Source organism: Leuciscus leuciscus (genome assembly GCF_965113295.1).
Source record: "Leuciscus leuciscus genome assembly, chromosome: 19".
Classification (NCBI taxonomy): Eukaryota; Metazoa; Chordata; class Actinopteri; order Cypriniformes; family Leuciscidae; genus Leuciscus; species Leuciscus leuciscus.
Window position 1 is genome coordinate 23260996 of NC_138743.1, and position 20773 is coordinate 23281768.

Genomic DNA, 20773 nt, shown 5'->3' on the forward strand with positions numbered 1-20773 from the left:
AGAGAAGCCTAATTGAACAGACTTCTTAGAATAGAACGACCGTAGCTTTACAAGACCCATCTGCAGGGCTCGACTCCATCTTGATGGAGAGTAAATGGCAATAACAGCCAGTGAATCACACCTGAGCTACCTATAAACGGAGGGAATAATGCGTATTTATGAAGTATCAGACCAGATCACGTACACCTAAGTGCTGCACCACAGAAGAAGAGTTTGAAAGGAGTTCACTCCATAGTTATTAATTTGCCTTTTTCTTTTTTGTTGTGAAATGCCATTACGCCCTTTTGGTTTGAAACCAGTTTGGACATTTTTTTTTTTAAAAGATGAAGCAAATCCCAAAGAGTGTTTTTGTAATTGGCTTCATTAGTCCCACATTGATTTACAATGTTTTTATTTACAGCATTTCACAGAGGTGTAAACAGCAAACTTTATCATTTTAATTTGTTTTTTGATTATATTGTCATGTAAAAGTTCTTTTTACATCTGCTTAACAGAACTTATTAATATACTTAACATACTTATGTGATGTCAGTGTTTTAAAAAAAAAAATTTTTTTACTTAAACCATTTTTATACAAAATGAAAAAGTATTTTCAACGTTTGTCATATCAGTGTTGCTAGAAACATACATAAGACACATAAGGCAATCAATGAAATGTCATGCGTAATGCTGCAGTATAAAGTTCAATATCACTGTTGATATTAGTTAGTGAAACTGGTTTCTACATAAAGTGGGTCACCTCTTCACGGTGGCCACCATTTGAGATCGCATGCTTTGCAATTTAGTTATTACTTCCAACATTTGTCAAAAGTTTGCTAGAAACATTCATTTATTCTACAGAAGACAGATTACACGTCACTGAAAAGTTTTGTGCAATGCTACATCCACACCAGTAGGTGTCAGTATAAATTTCAGTTAGTCAGTCTAACAAAAAGGTACACTTTCCACTAAAAATGTTTTACACCTAAAGAAATTAGAAGTTATTTTAATGTTTAACATGATGTAGACAAGCCAAGAAAAAAAAAGGTGTTCTATTATATAAGGTAGGGCTTCCCTTCGTAGTGGCCGCCATGTTGTGATCACATGACCAGATAGCCTATGGCTGAATACGAAATCGCCCCCTAAACCCTCAATCATAATTCCCGAGATTAGTCCACAAATACAGTTCACTTAAATGAATGAATGAAAACTAGTGAGTGAATTCGGACAGCCGTTGAGTGTGCATTGAATGTACACTTGTTATTGCGGTGCATTGTGGGATTGAATGAGTGCACTCAATAACGTCCACTAGGGTTTCGGACGCCACTACAAATGGATGTAATAATGCCCTATATGAGGGTATAGGGGGCGATTTCGGATTCAGTCTATGTCTTTGGAATTCTATCAAGTTAGTACACAAACACAAACTGCAGATGAACTTATCTCAAACTCTTGAGTTTGGTTTGTTGCACACCAGTCAACTGTGATAGCATTGCGTGAACTGATGGGGGCAGTAGAGAGGCCAGTATTGTCATTTTATTTTAGAAGACAAATAAGATCTGATCTAAACTGATCTAAAGAAACGAGCTGGGGGAAAAAAAATGGTTAAATTATGTTTTAGCAGAAAATCTAGATGCAAATTCACATCGATTGTATTTTATAGAGGACAGGCTGAGTAATCTTTGTTCAGGGTTGGGTGTTGCACCGATGAGGGCCGGTGACAAATGAGAGGTTACTATGTGAGCACAGTTGTGCTCTGTTGACATGGCGCCAGGAGGTGACCTACATGACAAGGTTTTAATCTGTCATTGATGCGTCTGATCTATTAGCACCATGACCTGTTGTTCTCTTTTGTGAGTGTGTATTTGTCTGAGTGTGTATGTGTTTAAGTATCACACTACAGCTGCATCATTACATAGCATTTATCAAGTTGTACTGCTGTAGGTTTAGCTCTGAGACTAGTGCAGCAATGGTGTTTCCGGCCATGAAACAGAATTTCGTTTTGGTAGTTTAAAGGGGTAGTTCACCCAAAAATGAAAATTCTGTCATCATTTACTCACCCTCAAGTTGTTCCAAACCTGTATTTTTGTAATTCCAAACCTGTAATTGTTTTCTTCTGCTGAACTCAAAAGAAGATACTTTGAAGAATGTCATTAATCAAACAGTAGATGTTGACATTGACATCCATAGTATGGAAAAACATATAATGGAAGTCAATGGGGTCCATCAACTGTTTGGTTACATTTCTCAATGTTCCAAAGAAGAAAAAAAGTTGTACAGATTTTTGGAATAACGCGAGGGTGAGTAAATTATGACAGCATTTTCCTTTTTGAGTGAACTATTCCTTTAAATCTGTGAGGGTCACACTATCATTCTTTCGTTTTACTTTGGCGACTTTCTAATTTAGACCCTGAGACTGAGCCAATGCAATGAGCCGGATTGATGCTCTGTCCTCTCTATTACAGAGTATTATAGTGTTTGCAGTGGTATTCTCAGGGTTTAGAGATGTTATTGAGTAATAGAGGTGTGTGTGTGTGTGTGAGAGAGAGAGAGAGAGAGAGAGGGAGAGAGTTGCAGTCCGGGTTGTTGATCACATTGATGGTTTATAAGGTAAGATGACTGGACCATGTCACCGTGGCTGTGCTGAAAGTCATTCGATTTTAGATGTGCTCTCTGCTTCTGCAGACAAAGCTATACTTCATATGTACCAGTATTATTATCGCTGTCTCTTTCCGTAGCTCATTTCATTCCACTTACTGACATAAGCTCCCCCTCATGTCTTCTCTTTTTCTACCATTTTGAATTGTCAGCATTGTTTGAATAAAAGTTTGGATGCCCTAATAAAATACAGTTTTTCCCATCTGGACAATTTAAATGGTATTATGGATTGTCACAATATGATGTGGTGTGAAGGACTTCAACAAGATGCTTAAGCAAATAATCATATATATATATATATATATATATATATATATATATATATATATCATCTAAATCGAAATAATTGTATTGCCCATCTTCTGTGTGTGCTAAGATATATAGATGTGGTGCACATTAGACACTGAGGACTGAGACTGTACAACAGAGAATATTATGTTATGAAGAGAGAATAAAATAAGGAAGAGACAAAGAATGAGCAAGCCAGTGTGAGAAAAACAAAGATGGTAGAAGAAAGAGAGACAGAAACCATTGGACACTCCCTTTAGGATTCAGCAGCTTTCCTCACTGTGTAGTTGTTCCAGCTTCATCTGCCTGTCCTCCATCTTTTCCTCCTTGGCATTGGATCCCCCCTCCAGGCCCTCCTCTGATGAAGAGGAGCTGCTTCCTGATTTCATTATGGTGACTCAGTGGACAACCGTGTGCGGCACTGTGTCTCGGCTAATCGTATTGTTGTCTTGCCGTCTGAAGGCCTGCCAAGACCAGCCACTCGTATTATTAACTCTCCCACAAAGAGGGAGACCAGATCGGAAGCAGAAACCAGGGAGATCCTCCAGCTAGCCCACTGCCACCTCCAGCTCCTCCTCAGTTAGGACCGCAGGCCTCTTTACACCAGCAAAGCCTTTAATACCTGAAAGATATTCCTTAGCATTCTCATTCATCTTAGTGGCAGTTGCTCGGCTCGGTTTCAAAACCAAGAGAGTTGTCTTGCTATCTACTGCCTACATGAGCAGCCACCTTCTGGGGAAGTGTCCTGACTGAAATGAAATCTCATAAGTGAATGATTTGGTATGCTCTACTTAGCAGGCAACACCATACATCACTGCGCTACTCACGTATTGTGTATGACATTTCAGATTTTATTTGATTGGCTGCATCCAAATATGCATACTTCCCTATTATATAGCAGGCGAAAAACAATAGCCTATGTAAAAAGAGTAGTATGCATTCATACTACACACATTCATACTATATAGAACATACTTGTATTTAAAGATCACAAAGTAATTAAGCTGTGTCCCAATTCAGAGGCTGCATTCTTCAAAGGAAATGGAAAAGTCCACGCCTTCCAAAATGTGGCACACACAAACATAAGGCAATATAATCCATTTTAATACGATTGTGAACTATGGTTAACTATTTTTAGACATTTTGCATTTTTCGGTGTTGAATTGTAAGTAGGCTATGTTTTCAACCTTTTCCTAGCTTTATCAAGAATGCTTTTCTTTAAAGCTTTAAAGTAAAGCTGACTTAGAAATCGCAGAAAGGACTTGTTTTAGACATCTGATACCTGCTGTATGTTCTCTTACCCCCACAAAGCGCATTTGGGAATCTATGGTTTGTGAATGTTTCAGAATGACTCCAACCTCTCGTATCAAATGTGTCTAAGATGTCCAATTTGGTTTCCAGATTCAGTCTTCATATACTGTATAGTTTCATAAGTCACAAATAGTATGCAGGGAGAGTAATCTTTGATTCTGTACCACTGATTTGCATAGAAATGAGATCTGACCCACTCAATAGAGTAGTCTAATGCATGCAAAAAGCAGCTGTTGATATAAATGACTATAACTGTTCCACTTACTCTAATGTCATTAGACAGAATGAGTGTGCTTGTGTGTGTGTGTGTGCGTGTGTGTGTGTGTGTGTGTGTGTGCGTGTGTGTGTGTGTGTGTGTGTGTGTGTGTGTGTGTGTGTGTGTGTGTGTGTGTGTGTGTGTGTGTGTGTGTGTGTGTGTGTGTGTGTGTGTGTGTGTGTGGTAAAGACAAGAATGCATATGGAGTGAGGGCAAGTAAAATGAACTAAGTGTCTCTATCAAAAATGATAATTTAAAAGTAGGGCTGTGAATTTAATGCATTAATTTGGTGTGGTTAATAAAATAATGTAAAAAAAAGAAAACAAAATATATAGTTACAGTAATTTAATATTTAAAACTATTCATTTTTATAAATATACACGTAATTTATTACATTACACATTTAAGGAATATAATCTGACTACTTTTAGATTACTATTGACAACTCATTTATCATAGAATAAGATTGTACCGTATTGATATAAAAATGTAAAGATAAATCAAATATATTCCATTCTTTGTTATCAACAACATGAAGTGCATTAAACATTACATTACATCTGGGTTTCACAGACTGGGGTTTGTGAAGGAACTGCAGGGGGTTTGTGAGTTTAATAAAATTAAATAAATTGGACAAATTGTAAATTAAAATAATATCAAAAAATGATAAATATGTGTTTGAAAGACAAAAGCCTTCAAAAGACATGGCAATACATTGTTAAATTACTCAATTAAATGAATTAAATGTGTTCGTCAGGAGTTGATTAGATATGCAATGTTGAGAAAAAACTTCTTAAATGCTTTGTGGCTCTCAATTTACCATGCAATATAGTCTTCTGACTAGTGGCTGGTCTGTGTGTCCAATTTCACAAAACTAGAAGGCTTTCTGAATGCAAAAGTGACATGCTTTTTTAGAAAGGAAAATTTTATAGAAGAAGAATTATGGAGAGTCAGTAATTTATGAATGACTTAGGCTACTGCCTTTGTCTGAATAATATATAACCATGTAATCAATAAAAAGCAACTAGTCTGATTACTATTATTTGAAAATATAATATAATATAATTACAAGTACTTCATTTTTGGAATCTGATTGCGTAATCCAGATTACATGTAATCAGTTACTACCAAGCACTGGATATATGTGATTCATTCCATTTGTTAATCAGCAATTCATTTGGCATTAATACTATTTGTAATTCAGTTTAATTGATTAACAGATATCATTTCTTGATATTTTGAAGATATATTTGACTAAGAGGAGTCCCAGAGCTCCTGCTGGTACAGTAGAGCAGGTTGGCACTAACAGCATGAGATACAATTTTTCATTCTAATGGCATTTCAAGTCCATTTTGCGCTGTCAAGAGTTATTAGTCTCTGCACCTAGTGTCTCTCTCTCTCTCTTTTCCTGCCCATATGCTGCGTTTTCCCAGAGGCGTCTATGGGCGGCTCATTTCTGAAGTTCCTTTCCAATCCCGCTCTCAGAGGAGTCATTTTGGCTGCCCACCCGCTAGCTTGTCCACCCTTGATCGAGTGTGTGTGGGTGTGTTTGTGTGAATGTATGTGTGTTGGCACCAGTGGCATTTTTGATTAAACTCAGTTCTCTCCTTACTAATTACCCTTCTCTCAGGCCCAGTCGCTATATAGTTGTGCAGTTTCTCTTGCTCTTTCTTTCTAATCAAAGACCTGGAACACTCATCATTGCAATGGCAGCTGCTAATTAGTGGATACCTGGCGCCGTGGCAACAGCAGGTTTGGGTGGGGGTGGGGGGTGGGGGGTGGAGGGCGAGTCAAGGCTGGTTGATGGGAATAATGACACCGTGTCTCCATGTCTAGCTCCCACACTGAGGTGATTAAATATGGACACACACTACACCGCAAAGCATGTTTTAATATAATGATCGGACTCCGACATGGTGACATGGAACATGTAGAATAACTTTAATCATACCGTTTTATGTTGTATTTGATGCAGGTGTGTCTATCTGTAAAAGGGAGGTAAAAAAAGAACCAAAAAATTAAATAACAACAATATAGTTTTATCTTAAGTACTGGTGGAACAAAGTACTAAATCAATGTGTACCCAACTGTTGGCGTACTCAACTGGCAGTATTTTCAGTGTTAGCCTACTACTGTTACCGACTACTGATTTTTTTTTTTGTATCCTGACAACTGTAGTCTGCAAATATGTGCGAGTATGTGTGAGGCTTCATAGAGAAACTACCTGAAGGTTTTTGGGCATGCTGTGACTAGAAAGTCCCATAACGCTGTTTGTTTGGCACATTAGCACTGCAAATAACCCAAATCAAGCAAAAAAATATTTTAACTCTTTCCCCGCCAGCGTTTTTATGAAAAAAAGTTGGAACTTGCAAGCCACCGCCAGCATTTTTGATCATTTTCTCAAAAGTTTCATGGCCCCCAGAATATTTTGTTGTTTGAATATCTAAACATGCAATACATCAAAAGAAAGAACAGACCTTTTGCGTTTTATTCTAGCTTCATGCATTCTATTTTATCAGCACTTGAATGTGGGTAAGTTTCATTAAAAGAAGCTGAGGAAATCATGTTTTTGTCAAAGACTCTATCCAGATCGGATTCAGAATGATGATCAAAACACAGATTGAGTAGATCGAGTCCATCAACACCCCCAAAGCTTCACAGAGTTTTGATTTATGTAGCCTACTGTTTAATGTTGATGATCGTGTTATTTTACATATGCATCTGCTTACATATGATATGGCTTGTTTCTTCTTCTCCTTCACCTGTGTTTTGAGCCGGAGATTCTCATCTTTCAGAAGATGTGTAATAGCGCCCCCTACCACATAACAGTGAAAACACTGAAAGCCAGAAATTTCCGTCAATGGCGTGGAAAGAGTTAAGGTGGTGTAAGTGAGCAATGAGCATTCTTTAAATGTTATATGGAACTTTTTGTTTTACAAAATGCATATGTCCTCAAATCTATAAAGCACCATTCTGAGAGTTATATTTGATATGTGTCTAAAGAAGTAAAACGAATCACATGTACAGAATGAGTGAATATGGGACAAAAAAGCTAGAGAGAGAGAACATGATAGCATGGTTGAGAATAAGGCGGGACGCATGAGATGAGAGTATTGAAGGAGAAAGACAGAGAGAGATATGTGGAGGAAGGGTGATAAATCATGCTAAACTCATTAATGAGATAACGGTGGCTGAGGAATATGAAGGTTAAAGGGTTGAGAGCTCTGGATGTGCCATAGACAGAGTTATTTCCTGCCAGGGCCACTGCAGTCAGTCACGTACACGCGCATGCATATATGCCTATATGTAAGGCACAACGGAAGTGACAAAAGGACATTTTGTTGATCAGAATTGTCAAGATTGATGCAGAATCATTCCCGACTGAATTTATGATTTGCTCTGTGTTCCTGATGTTTAGACATCAATCCACCTCTACTGTGACACACCAGAAATGGAGCTCTCTGTGATTTACAGCAAAACACATTACAAATTCATCGGCATGTCATGCTCTCTGATGGTTCAGGTTCATATGGCTGTGAGTTGACTTTAGACACTGTAAATGATGTGCTAGTGGCTGGTTTCATTAGCCTAGAAATATAGACGCACCCTAGCGGCAGCAAATTTAATTTTGCAGCCAAGGTGGTCTAGCAACTCTACGTTGGCTTTTGAGCTGGAAAAACCTAACCCTAGTCAGACCAATCACATCGTGTATAGATGGGCTACTCGACGGGCTACTTAAAAACAAAGAATGGCTGCTGCTGCTGGCGAACAGCGGTCTTTCGAATCGGCTTTGGCCGCGACTCTGGAGGAGTTAAGCTTTTCCTTGTGAAAAGATCAAAGAACGCCACTGAAGTCATTCTTAAAAAACGAAGATGTGTTCGTAGTTTTGCCGACCAGATACGGCAAAATTTTAATCTATCAACTTGCTCCGTTGGTGGGAAAACGCTCACCGAACGTGAAAACGTTGGTTGTAGCGCTATCCTATTGCGTGCAGAGGGAATTTGAAAGACAACCATTTATCCCGCCCCTCGGATTGAGCCCTGCCAATGGTGTGTTCCCAGACCCAACATCTTGATGTGGGTCTGGCTTGCCAGCTTATGGTTTCATCATACAAATCTGTAGACTTCGATAGTTGACGATGTATTTTACTGACTGCTTTTAATTTACTCACAATTCAGCTTACATTCAGTGATATAACAGTGTTGGTTGAGCAGATTTGTCCTCTGTTCTGTAGCGTTCTTCATTGTTCTAGATCTCTCTAGATTTCTCCCTTTTAGCATGCCTAAGGGTGTTTCTTTAACTATGAGCAGTGTTGGCACTGTGGAGAAAATAGGCATTCACTCTTAAAAATAAAGGTTCCAAAAGGGAGTTTTCGCATAGAAGAACCATTTTTGGTTTCCATAACAGAACTTTCAGTGAACAATTCTTAATCCTCCGTGGTCTCACTCATTTTGATTATCGAAGATGAGTTTTAAGGGATAAAATTATTGATACCAAAGCTGAATTTTCAACATCAGTCTTCTGTGTCACATGATTCTTTCTAAAAATCATTCTAATATGCTGATTTGCTGCTCAAGAAGCATTTCTTTATATTATCAGTGTTGAAAACAGTTGTGCTGCTTAAAATTTTTGTGGACACTGATACTTTTTTTCAGTATACTTTGATCAATAGAAAGTTCAAAAGAACAACATTTATTTGATTTATTTAATCAATTCTCTGATAGAAATAACAGTTGTGGAGATTACAATTTTGGAACAAAATGGAACATTTTGTAACTTGAGGCCACACTGCTAACATTTTATGTTTTCATAATACACACAGTTAAATAATATTTTCACATTTTTTGCATAATTTAGAAATTTCTTGGATCAAAGAGTAAATGTTTAAAAAGAAGCAAATTAACAATAAAGGCTCGAGAATTGTTGTCCATTATAAAACCATTACATCACAGGCAGTTTACAAGGCAAAGGCTGCTTAGATACTCCTGAATAGAACAATCTAAGCAGAACTTCATTCAGCGATGATCGTGCATTTCTTAGCGTATTCTATCATTTTTGTCTCTGAACAATTACCTTCACAAGTCACCCTTTGAATGAGACCTTGGAACATTGGTTGTTAAATCTGTAATTCCTCCTCTCTGACTTATCTGTCTGTTTTCACCTCTAAACAAGTAAAGGAGACAGAAAAATTTGTTTTTCCTCCTCTTTCCCTCCTCTCGCTTATGATAAATAGATGATAAGTCGCTTTTCTCTGGTTTGACTTTTTGGACAGGCTTCAAGGCAACAGATGTGAGATTGTGTTTGGAGAATGAAATATTGAACAATTAGAGCGTCACTACATGCCCAATACAACCGCTGTCACTTTTTATGTGCGCTCAGTTTCTTTCTCACCCTTCTCTCTTTCTACTACGAGAAATTTTACTAGGCATACATATTTCTTACTAGCCATGGATGGATGGCTGGGTGGATTGATTGATTGATTGATTGATTGATTGATTGATTGATTGATTGATTGATTGATTGATTGCAGCAAATCAGCATATTGTAATTCATTCTGACAGATCATGTGACACTGAAGACTGGAGTAATGCTGAAAATTCAGCTTTGCCATCACAGGAATAAACACATTTTAAAATATATTAAAATAGAAAAGCAGTTATTTTAAATTGTTATACTATGCAATACAGTTGTACTGTATTTTTAATCAAATGAATGCAACCCTGGTGATCATAAGATACTTCTTTTTCATTTCATTCATAATAGTTTCCTGAGGTCAGGGACAATCCGGTGTCACTGGTACAAAACCCCCAGAAAAACATTCGAAAGGCTGCATTTTAGTCTGATGTGCGCTTAGATGTGGATCTGAAGTGTCGTGTCAGTTTGAAGTGATGTCATTAAGAGGCTCTTATCATCCTCAAACAGAGTCTGTTCCTCACGGCAGATGATTGTTACAGTTTCAGTGGCTGGCCTCCCTCTGGGCAGGATAGTGTATCGATAGTCCCGCCTGTTAACACCTGCACACACACACACACACACACACTACCGAACAGTCATGATCTTCTGCACTCAGGGAGAGGATACTATTGAACAGAAAGGGCCTCCATTTGAGGAGCAAGACCAAGTAGATAAAGTCATTCGCTGTATAGCGTGTCGAACAAGACCGGGAGATGAAATTGAAAGAATTGTTCTACTAGGCAGACTCATTTGCAAAACCCAGATAGTCCTTGTATAATCCTCCCTCGCTGGATGGCAAACAATGGACAGCACCAAGCTCTGAAGGGATTCTGGAGCTGCTGTCCCTCATCTGCACTGATTTAGGGGGTAAAACGTCCTGTTTTGGGACACTTTGTCCTCTTTTTTTCCCTTGTCTTTCCGTCTCTGAACTCGGTCGGCGTAAGCCAGCGGCAAAGCTTACACATAGCCAGCTCCAAAACGATATGAAATAAGGGCTAAAACGTGCACTTTATCTCTAACTATTGGCCCGTAGCTACACAAGGACCTAATGAAGCCGTGGCTAATGTGTGCGTGCGAGTGTGTACGGAAGTCAAGCGGCTGGTTAATTAGCTGTGAATGTGTGGTTTTGAAGAGCTTAGCGTTGGACTCTAGATCCTCATTATCTCTGTAACACCAGCGTTCCCTTTCCGCTGTCTCCCCTCTCCTCAAACCAGTGTTATACAGCAGCACCCAGAGATAAGCAAACACACACACACACATACTCACTCATCACCAGTGTTGGACACGTCCCCAGTCGCTAAAACCTCATTATGAGCTCTGTTTGTGTATTGTCATTAAGTTGTATGTGCGTTCCCTCAGGGCGCGATTAAACAGGGCAGGGCTTTTGTCTTAGGCCTTTGTATTTATAATTCTTTGACGGCTGTGAATAACCTGAACCCTATGCCTTTAAATCATATTGGTCATAGGATGGGTCTGTTCCAAAACAACATAGGTAGCATCCTAAAAAAGATGCACCTCATAATTTAGCAATTTAAAACGCTCTATAGAGTGTATGTATACGCAGAACCTGATTTCACCAAGTTAAACATTTTCCTGGATCAACATCTTTATTGATCCTGGAACAACATTCCAATCAACCAATCAGATTTTAGAGACAATTTACAGTTTATGTCAAGTTTAGTCTAACAGCCAGGGTTAGGTGCTTCTAATCAGTGTTATTCACCTGTCATTTCTTTCTGATTTTAGAGATAACTTATGGGTAGGGTAAGGTTAGGTTCAGGGGTAGGGAACAGAAATGTTGTTTCTAACTCAGCAAAATCAGGATGTGCGTATGTAGATACATAGGCAGCAACTTACTTACCAATACCACTCTTCATGTGAAGGCTTGACAATTTATTACAATGGATTTAGCATGACGCTAAGCTAACAGTGTGATACTCAGATAAACATTAAAATATTTAGCTAAAACAAAAGGGGATCTGGTGTCCTCGTCGTGCCAGGAAATTGTGAAGGATGGGTAGTAGTGATGTCTAGTTCATGAACGAATCGTTCTTTTGAACCGGTTCTTTTTAGTAAACCGGTCGAACCAGTACACTAAATCGGACTGAATCGTTCAAAACAGTTTGCGTCTTGCGTCAGCGCTGATCCACAAGTTACTGAAGTTACTCACTTTCGGACATGCCTGACAGTCCCACCGACTCGAAATAAACCAATATCCCGGAGTATATTTTACTCCAGTAAATCCAACAGTTCACTGACCTGACATGTTGTGCTGAGAGAACTCATGAGCACGAGCAGCTGATACTGAGCATGCGCGTATTACCGAACGTACAGGTACAGCGGTTCTCGGATCACCAGCACAGAACCGAGAACTGTTTCTTTGGGACACGTTTAACATGTTGATATATATATTAATATATTAATGCTTTGTCCAGAATGTTGTATCTTGAAAGCCAACATAACAATGAACAGCCTTCACGTGAAGAGCATATACATGTATATGATGCTTTAAAATGCTAATGTCTAGGCAGGTTGCTAGATTTGGAACAGTGCTAGCGTGTCCTTTCCTGACCTAGCTCTTAGAAGCGTATGCTTAGTGTATCTTCACCATGGTAACAGTGTCATCGTCAATGCAGTGGAGTGACCTCAGAGGTCGTAGGGCCGCTGTGATGATTTGAATGAAAGAAAAGTAATGAATGAAAGCCACAAAAGGGAGCAACCTGAACGTGCTGTTCTGATGAATCATCGCCGTATGGTGCTGTGCGTGTTATTGAGCATGAGTTCTTACGTGTGTGAATGACCTGCAGATTATGGGTCGTTATGATGGAAGCGGCCCATGTGCTGCGATAACACAGGACTCACTACGCAAGCTCACGGCAAACATTCCATTCTGTGAGCTAGTGAGAGGGAGGCTGGCGTTGAATAGGCACACAAGTAATTAATCTTTCAAGGATTTTCTATGCTTCCAATTTTAAACTGCCCAGAAGGAATGGAAACGCAGTTATGTGCTGAAGATTTTGCATCTAAAACCCAGAAAAGCACTTGAAAGATTAAAGTCTGCAGTTGGTAGGACTGTTTCATTTTGTATTACAAGCAGCATTCTTGAAAAAAACTAGCAATTTATTCACTGGGAAGCCAGATATAAAAAATAAAAAATAAATTTAAGTTAATATAGTGAATGAAATGGAATTTCTTTTTGTGTAAAATAACTGTATCCAAAATCAAAACCAGCTTGCTGTGAATGCCACCATTGGTGAAACCAGTAGTGGAGACACCACAAAAAGATGGCATAAAATCCACCACTAAATCAATCAGTGAACCATTTTTTTTAACTGGTTCATTTCAGCGTACAACCCAATTCACAAAAATGAGTTGAAAGCTGCTAGACTGATTTTCTATGCTATTTTAAAAACAGCTGAGCTACTACTTTGTGAAAAAGAAGTGTGCTTAATTGTATTGAATGTGTACTTAATCTTAAAAGTATAGGCCTATTTAAAAAAAACTCTATTTGCAGATAAAATTTAAAAAAAGTTAAAGGCCAGTATTTTAATGAAATAAAAGGCTAATTAAGTGTACACACTTTTAAAAAGAGAACTTTCTAATGTTAAAACGAAAGTTTAAACTTTACACTACATTTTAAATCATTGTTTTAATAGTTGCCGTGTTTTAAAGAAGTAATATTATTTTGATGTGTTGACAAACATACTAAAGCATATATAAAGTACTTAATTTTTGCGTTTTAATTAATATTACATTTAAAGTAAATATATTTCAAAGGTACTAAATTGAGACTTCACTACAAATGTGCACTTAGAAATATATTTAAATATATGACATGACACGACAGCTTCAGTAGAAATTACAATAAAGTATATTTAGTTTACCATAAATGCTTGTCTGTACATATACCGTATTTCAAAGCGTTGAAACAACATGAAATTAAGAGTCCAAAAACATTACATTCAGTTTGCACTTACTGTAAGCATATTCTTTTAAAATATATTATTTCTGTTATAAGTACTCTTTCTATAAATATACTAATGTGTACTACATTTTCGCAAGGCCTGTGAAATCATTAAGTTTGTGTGGGCACACGGCATGATGGTTTGATAATGAAAGCCGCCCATTAACCTTATTCAAAACTTTTTTTTTTTTTTTAACAAAGCAACCCTCTTTCTCAAAGTTTGTTTAACACATCACTGACAACACTTCATATTTCAGCAGGGAAAATAGCACCTCGCAGTCAGACGGGTTGTCATAAGATGTCATCCCCTGTTGCAACTCTCGAGTTAACTGCCAGACCCATGGGGGTGCGTCTCTCCTTCCCCCCGTGCATGCGGCATGTGGCGTGTGTATTGTGTTAGTGATGTTTTAATGACTCTAGATGAAGTGGGTGGTGAGGGGAAGATTGCCACTTGCAGTAGATTTCAGCAGATGATTGCTCTTCAGCGGCAGGAGGCTGACACTAGTGCCGAGACCCTGGTGTTTCAGCCATCATCCTGGAGGACGACTCGCTCCGAGCTCTTGACCTATTTCTGCCCTCCAATTCCCTCTCTGGGTTAATGTCTCCCTTCATTTCCATGACCATTCAATGTCTGCAGTTGGATTTTTAAGTTTAAGTGGGTGCTCGGATGTAACATGTTTGCTTTCACAGAAGAGGTTTAAGTGCACACCTGGGTTCAGTTGACCATAAAGTTCAGTTTGGGCACAAACAAACTCAAGCTTCAGTCGTTTGAAAGGGGGGTGTAGAGTTTGAACTCAAATGATGAAAAATAAATGTTCAAGTAGGCAGTAACTTTGTCATTGACACACTGGAGGTTTTGGTGCACATCTGGGTTCAGTTGACCATAAATGAGTGATTGGCATGGTAAAAACTACAAAGGACTACAAAACATGGCGCAAAACAGGAAATAACAGAAGTCCACACAAGACAAGGGGAACACAAGACAGAAATCGTAACACATGTGACAATGACTTCATTGTTTGAAAGTGTCATTGGTTTATTTTGATCTTCTTCTTCTTTTGGACATAATTCAGGGAGTCAAAATGTCTGAAATCAAAGCTAAACTTCATCTTCTCCTCTAGTATATGCAGCTCTAAAGTACTTTTTTTGTTGTTTTTGTCCACAGGTTCTTCAGCACCACCATGCAGTTCATGAGATTTCCTACATTGCGAAGGATATCACGGACCACAGAGCCTTTGGTTATGTATGTGGGAAAGAGGGAAACCATCGGTTTGTGGCCATCAAAACTGCTCAGTCTGTAAGTACTCATACCTGAAAATAGTCTCAAATTTTCACATGCGTTATATAACCAAAAGGATATTATGTACTGCAATCCGTTTGCTGTTATGACAGCTTCCTTTAATGACTCTGTCCCTGACTGGCATTCATTCCCTCAGTCTGTTTCTGACTTTGCCCATGTGTTGTTGTTTCTGCGGCTGTTCTTTGTTGTTGCGTTGCTCTAGTCTGCAATGCTGCGCTTCTTTTGCAGTTGCTCAATCGATTTCCATACTGGGATGATGAGTATCTGCTGTCCTCTCTCTCTCTCTCTCTCTCTCTCTCTCCCCATCCATCGCTCTCTCACTGTGAACTACAAGTGACCCAGCAAACGCATAAAGATAAAGCAATGACAACATGTTCCTGCACTATTTTCACTCACTCCTGCCACAGTTATGGCTCTCATTTATACATTTTTCCAACCTCATGTTGTTGTTTCCTGCTGTTTCTCCCCATCTCTCTTTTTCTTCCTTTTTCTGCCTGTTAGTACTGTGGCAGTATCAGTATTATTGTGATATAGGGATTATTTTATTATTTTTATTTTAACTATAATCTAAAAAAGAAAACTTCATTTCCTCCACAATTCACACACTCTCCTCAGATAAAGTCTTATTGAGTGTGATTTCTAATCAAGCAGTAATTTTTTTCAAATTTGCAAAAAGTGTGAAAATATTATGTAATTATGTGTATTTGGAATACACAAAATGCTAGCTACAAAATTTGCCTCAGCAAGGAGTGAGCTATTATATTCCAAAAATATATAAAAATGTAATTTCCAGCACAAAATACTATTAAATAGTATGCAATACATAAACTATTACAAGTGTGAAAATAGTTTTATTTCTACAAGTAAGCTGGGCCAAACGTGCATATAGTCAAGTCAAGTATATTTGTATAGTGCTTTTCACAATACAGATTATATCAAAGCAGCTTCACAGTATTAAATTAAATTAAAATAATACAACAAGGTTTGTTTCTAGTGGAATTTATTGATTGATAAAATTAAATTAAATATCCCCCAAATATCCCCAACTGAGCAAGCCAAAGGCAACAGTGGCAAGGAACCGAAAAACTCCATCAAGTGACCTAATGGTGTCCTAAAACTCCATCAGGTGACCTAATGGAGAAAAAAAACTTGGGAGAACCCAGGCTCAGTCGGGGGCCAGTTCTCCTCTGGCATTTATGAACTAGAGGCCGGATTGTAGTTTGAACTGTAAGATTAAAAATATTATATGAATGCCTGGCTGAAGAGATGCGACTTTAATCTATTTTTAAACTGGGAGAGCGAGTCTGAGTTTTGGAGCTAAATGTGAAAATGCTCTCCCTCCTTTGGTGGTTCTGGATATCCTAGGTATGACGAAAAGCCTTGAATTTAGTGATCTTAAAGAGCGCGATGGATTATAGGGTGATAGAAGATCCGTTAAATAGACTGGAGCTAAGCCGTTTAGGGCTTTATAAGTCAGTAGCAATACCTTGTAATTAATACGAACTTTATAGGTAACCAATGCAGTGATGATAAAATCGGTGTTATATGATCATATTTTCTTGATCTAGTAAGAACTCTAGCGGCGGCATTTTGGACTAACTGTAGCTTGTTTACTGAGGATGCAGGACAACCAGCTAATAAAGCATTACAGTAATCCAGTCTCGAGGTCATGAATGCATGAACTAACTTTTCTGCATCAGAAACTGATAGCATATTACGTAGCTTAGCAATGTTTCTAAGGTGGAAAAAGGCTGTTTTTGCAAAATATGAAATATGATTTTCAAAAGACAGGTTGCAATCGAGTATAACACCCAGGTCTTTTACTGTAGAGGATAAAGTAACAGGACATCCTACGATGTTAAAGTTGCAGTGTTTCCCCTATAAATGTTTCCAGCAGCGGTGCTGTTACGTGCCGGAGGTTGTTACCAAGCCGCTCGCGGGGGGTCCGGGGGTGCAAGATATATATATATTTTTTTATAACCCCTTAAACCATGACTTCTGCCAAGTTTTGTGGATAGAAATGGACATTTTGAGAAATTAAATTTGACATACCATCAACAGAAGGCATGATTATTGCAGCACGTACCTTGAACTGGTCACAAACAGGATTAGGACAGAATTATTCATGTTTTTCTTTTGTGTTAATTTTCAGATGTAAGGTAGAAATTGATAGTGGAAAAATGAAACTCTTTCCTCCCTCACCTGCACTACTGATCTTTTTTTCTGTAACACTGTTTCTGCTTAATACATTGTAGGGGAAACACTGAAGTTGTATTGTGAGAGGTTTTGTGGGTGTTTTTTTGAACCGATAAGTATTACCTCTGTCTTGTCTGGATTTAATAAAAGAAAATTACGCGTCATCCAATCTTTTATATCTTTAACACACTCTGTCAATTTGGATAATTTAGCGTTTTCATCCGGCCGTGATGAAATATATATTTGAGTGTCATCAGCATAACAATGGAAACTAATTCCATGTTTCCTTATAATATTTCCAAGTGGCATCATATATATTGAGAATAACAGAGGGCCTAACACAGATCCCTGCGGCACTCCATAGTTTACTGGAGTTATGATCGATTTTTCTCCATTTAAATAGACAAAATGGTAGCGGTCAGATAGGTAAGAGACCTATATCATATATCATGCTACTGAATGCTGAAATGATTGTGTATGATTTATCCACAAACCCACTGCAGCATGTATTCTTCTTTACTTTCTTATTTCGTCTCTCTTTTGACATTTCTTTCTCTGTAAACACTCTTTCTTTCTCACATCTGCTCAGAAAAATCCCCACGGCGAGTTTTGAGGGCATTGTCATCCATGTATTTATTGAGCTATAAGTGACATTTAGGCTTCACTGGGAAGGAGATGCATTTTTAATGTAACTACAAAGAGTGAATTTTGATCTGACCCAACCCTTGCAAACGGAAAGCACTTTGTTCTGTCACCTCTCATCTGGCAGATTTAAAAGCAGCTGAATAAGAGGTTAAGAGGTCCTTTTTTTCTTGTTTCTTTTTAGTTTTTTTGCTCTGAATTACTTGAAGAATCGTACAGGAAATACAGCAGATATGGATCCTTATTGAGAAGATCATGTCACTTCTTCCCCCCTCTATCTCTCTCTCTCTCTCTCTCTCTCTCTCTTTGCCTCTATAAATCTGTCTCTCTGCCTATCTTTCTGCATGTATTCCCAGGCTGAGCCTGTGATCCTCGACCTCCGTGACCTTTTCCAGTTGATTTATGAGATTAAACAGAGGGAGGAGATTGAGAAGAAAGCTCAGAAGGACAAGCAATGCGAACAAGCTGTTTATCAGGTAACACACACGCAGGAAACCTTCACACTCACATAAACTCAAAAACCCAAAGAGAATTTACAATTTCTAATGCTCGGTCAAAATACGGCCGCATATATGTCAGCAGACGAACGAGAGTGGTGTAAAAGAGAAACAACAACAAACTCAAAAGGGAATAATGAAATATGCAATACAAAAAGGGTGAAAATACAGAAACAACACATTTCCGAGAGGGCATATTTATTATTTATCTCAGAGAATAACATAATTATACTCATATGAGGCCGGGTGCACTGTTTTTTTTTCCTTCTTTTTTTTTGCAACTGTTGCTTGTAAGATTGTAAATTAATGAGAAGTGGGTAAACAAGGAGGCAGACTGTACAACAACAACTGTCTCACATATATATATATATATATATATATATATATATATATATATATAATGTATATGTATATTAATAACATGATTAATCGTTGCACAGCCCTATTATATACAATATATATGGGGTATATATATTAGTGTCCAATTCTCACTATTAACTATGACTTTTTCCTAATAAACTCAGAATTTCTGCTTAATAATAGTTAGTAAGGTAGTTGTTAAGTTTAGGTATTGGGTAGGATTTAGGATTAAGGGATGTAAAATATGGTCATGAAGAATAAGGTATTATTACAGTATGTGCTTTATAAGTAGTAATAAACAGCCAATATTCTAGTAATATGCATGCTAATATAAGCAACTAGTTAATAGTGAGAAATGGACACGACAAAACAGTGGCAAAATCCCACAGTGCGCACCAATCGTCTGGCAGCTCTTTCCACTTTCTCTCTCTCTCTCTCTCTCTCTCTCTCTCTCTCTCTCTCTCTCTCTCTCTCTCTCTCTCTCTCTCGAATCTCAGGTGCATATATGCAGGGTGATTTCCTTCACACTGCTTTTTCAATCGAGACAAAATCCCTCCTTTCGTCCTGTGCAGGCCGCATTTCTGTTCCTATTTTCACTGGCTGATGTTGAAATTGTGCTTTTGCTCTGTTTTTACATAAATGACCAAAAATTGGTTTCTTTTTTCTCGTCATAATCACCTCTCCCGTTTCCTTCTACCAATACTCTCCTTCCTTCAATCACTCCCTCTGTGGGATCACTCCTGCAGACCATTTTGGAGGAAGATGTGGAGGATCCCGTGTATCAGGTAACGCTTTGAAATAAATCGTTAATCATTATGTCTGCCTGAATGTACGCTGTCAATTTAGTGTGCCTCTCAGTGTCACTTTAAACAGGGCTCCCTGCTCAGTAATATGCGTTTAATCTCATTTACAGAAATAAATGATTCCACTCCATTTTCTCTGCTCTTTCCTCACTCCTCCTGAATTAATAAGTCTTGTTATTTCATCATTTCTATATAGAAGTAAACTGTGAATCATCGCTGCAAAGTGTTGTTAACCTTTCCTTTTAATGAATTGGGAATATACTGATAAAACTCTGATGCAAGAGCGATTCTGGGAGCCTCCTATATTTTGTACTGAAAACAGACAGCTTTAACACATCTCATCTGGGCTGCGTGTGTGTGTGTGTTTACATGCATTACATTGCCTTTCCGTATTGTCCGGTGTGCATCATATTGCGAATGATCTAGCCTTCTATGTATTTTATTGTGTATGATTGGAGTGTATCTTTAAAAAGCAAGACTGGACGTCCATTTGCTGTTACTAACAAAGTAGAAGAGAAATGAGAAACATTGCTTCTAGGCCCAGCAGTTAGCTTAAGAATCAGTCATTACTTGCAGTATAGTAAAGACCTGATAAGCACTATCAATTTGCTGTTAAGACGGCTAGAGAAGAAGAGAATTAGCCAATGGCTAACTGTGTAACAGAATGAAATGGCCAATGGCGACAGTAGCCTAGTTTGTAAATGAGAACGACTAAGCCATTAGATCTAATGTCACAGAAAATGGAGACGATTCTGCCATTAGCATTAATGTGGTCTTGAATGGATAGGAATTAGCAATTAGCTAGAATGTCGCTTGCCAAAAATCGCTCTCATCTCTGTGTGGTCCCTGCGTTATGGAGGAATATATCACAGCTATGGGTTTAAACGGGTCTGCCATTCCTAAATAATGCCTAAAACTCAGTGGTTAGCATCTTAAATGCAGACCAACACTGGGAAAGTTTTGTTACCCCGGCTAAGCTAACATTAGCATGCATCGTAAAAGAAATATTGGGTTTTAGACTTTGATTTATTTCTCCTTAACGTTGTAAAATTCATAACATTGCCC

At 38.1% G+C, this 20773-nt stretch overlaps 1 protein-coding gene across 12 annotated transcripts in view; it reads left to right on the top strand.

Annotated features, from left to right (window-relative positions):
• Positions 1–20773, top strand: part of dab1a (DAB adaptor protein 1a) — a 426003-nt gene that overhangs the window by 368013 nt on the left and 37217 nt on the right. For 11 of the 12 annotated variants that reach the window (XM_082146834.1, XM_082146833.1, XM_082146835.1 and 8 more), the window contains 3 exons: positions 15076–15207; positions 18405–18524; positions 19652–19690. In XM_082146834.1, the coding sequence (XP_082002960.1) occupies positions 15076–15207; positions 18405–18524; positions 19652–19690 (291 nt within the window). The remainder of the gene's footprint in view (positions 1–15075; positions 15208–18404; positions 18525–19651; positions 19691–20773) is intronic. The other variant, XM_082146829.1, reaches the window with a different exon arrangement.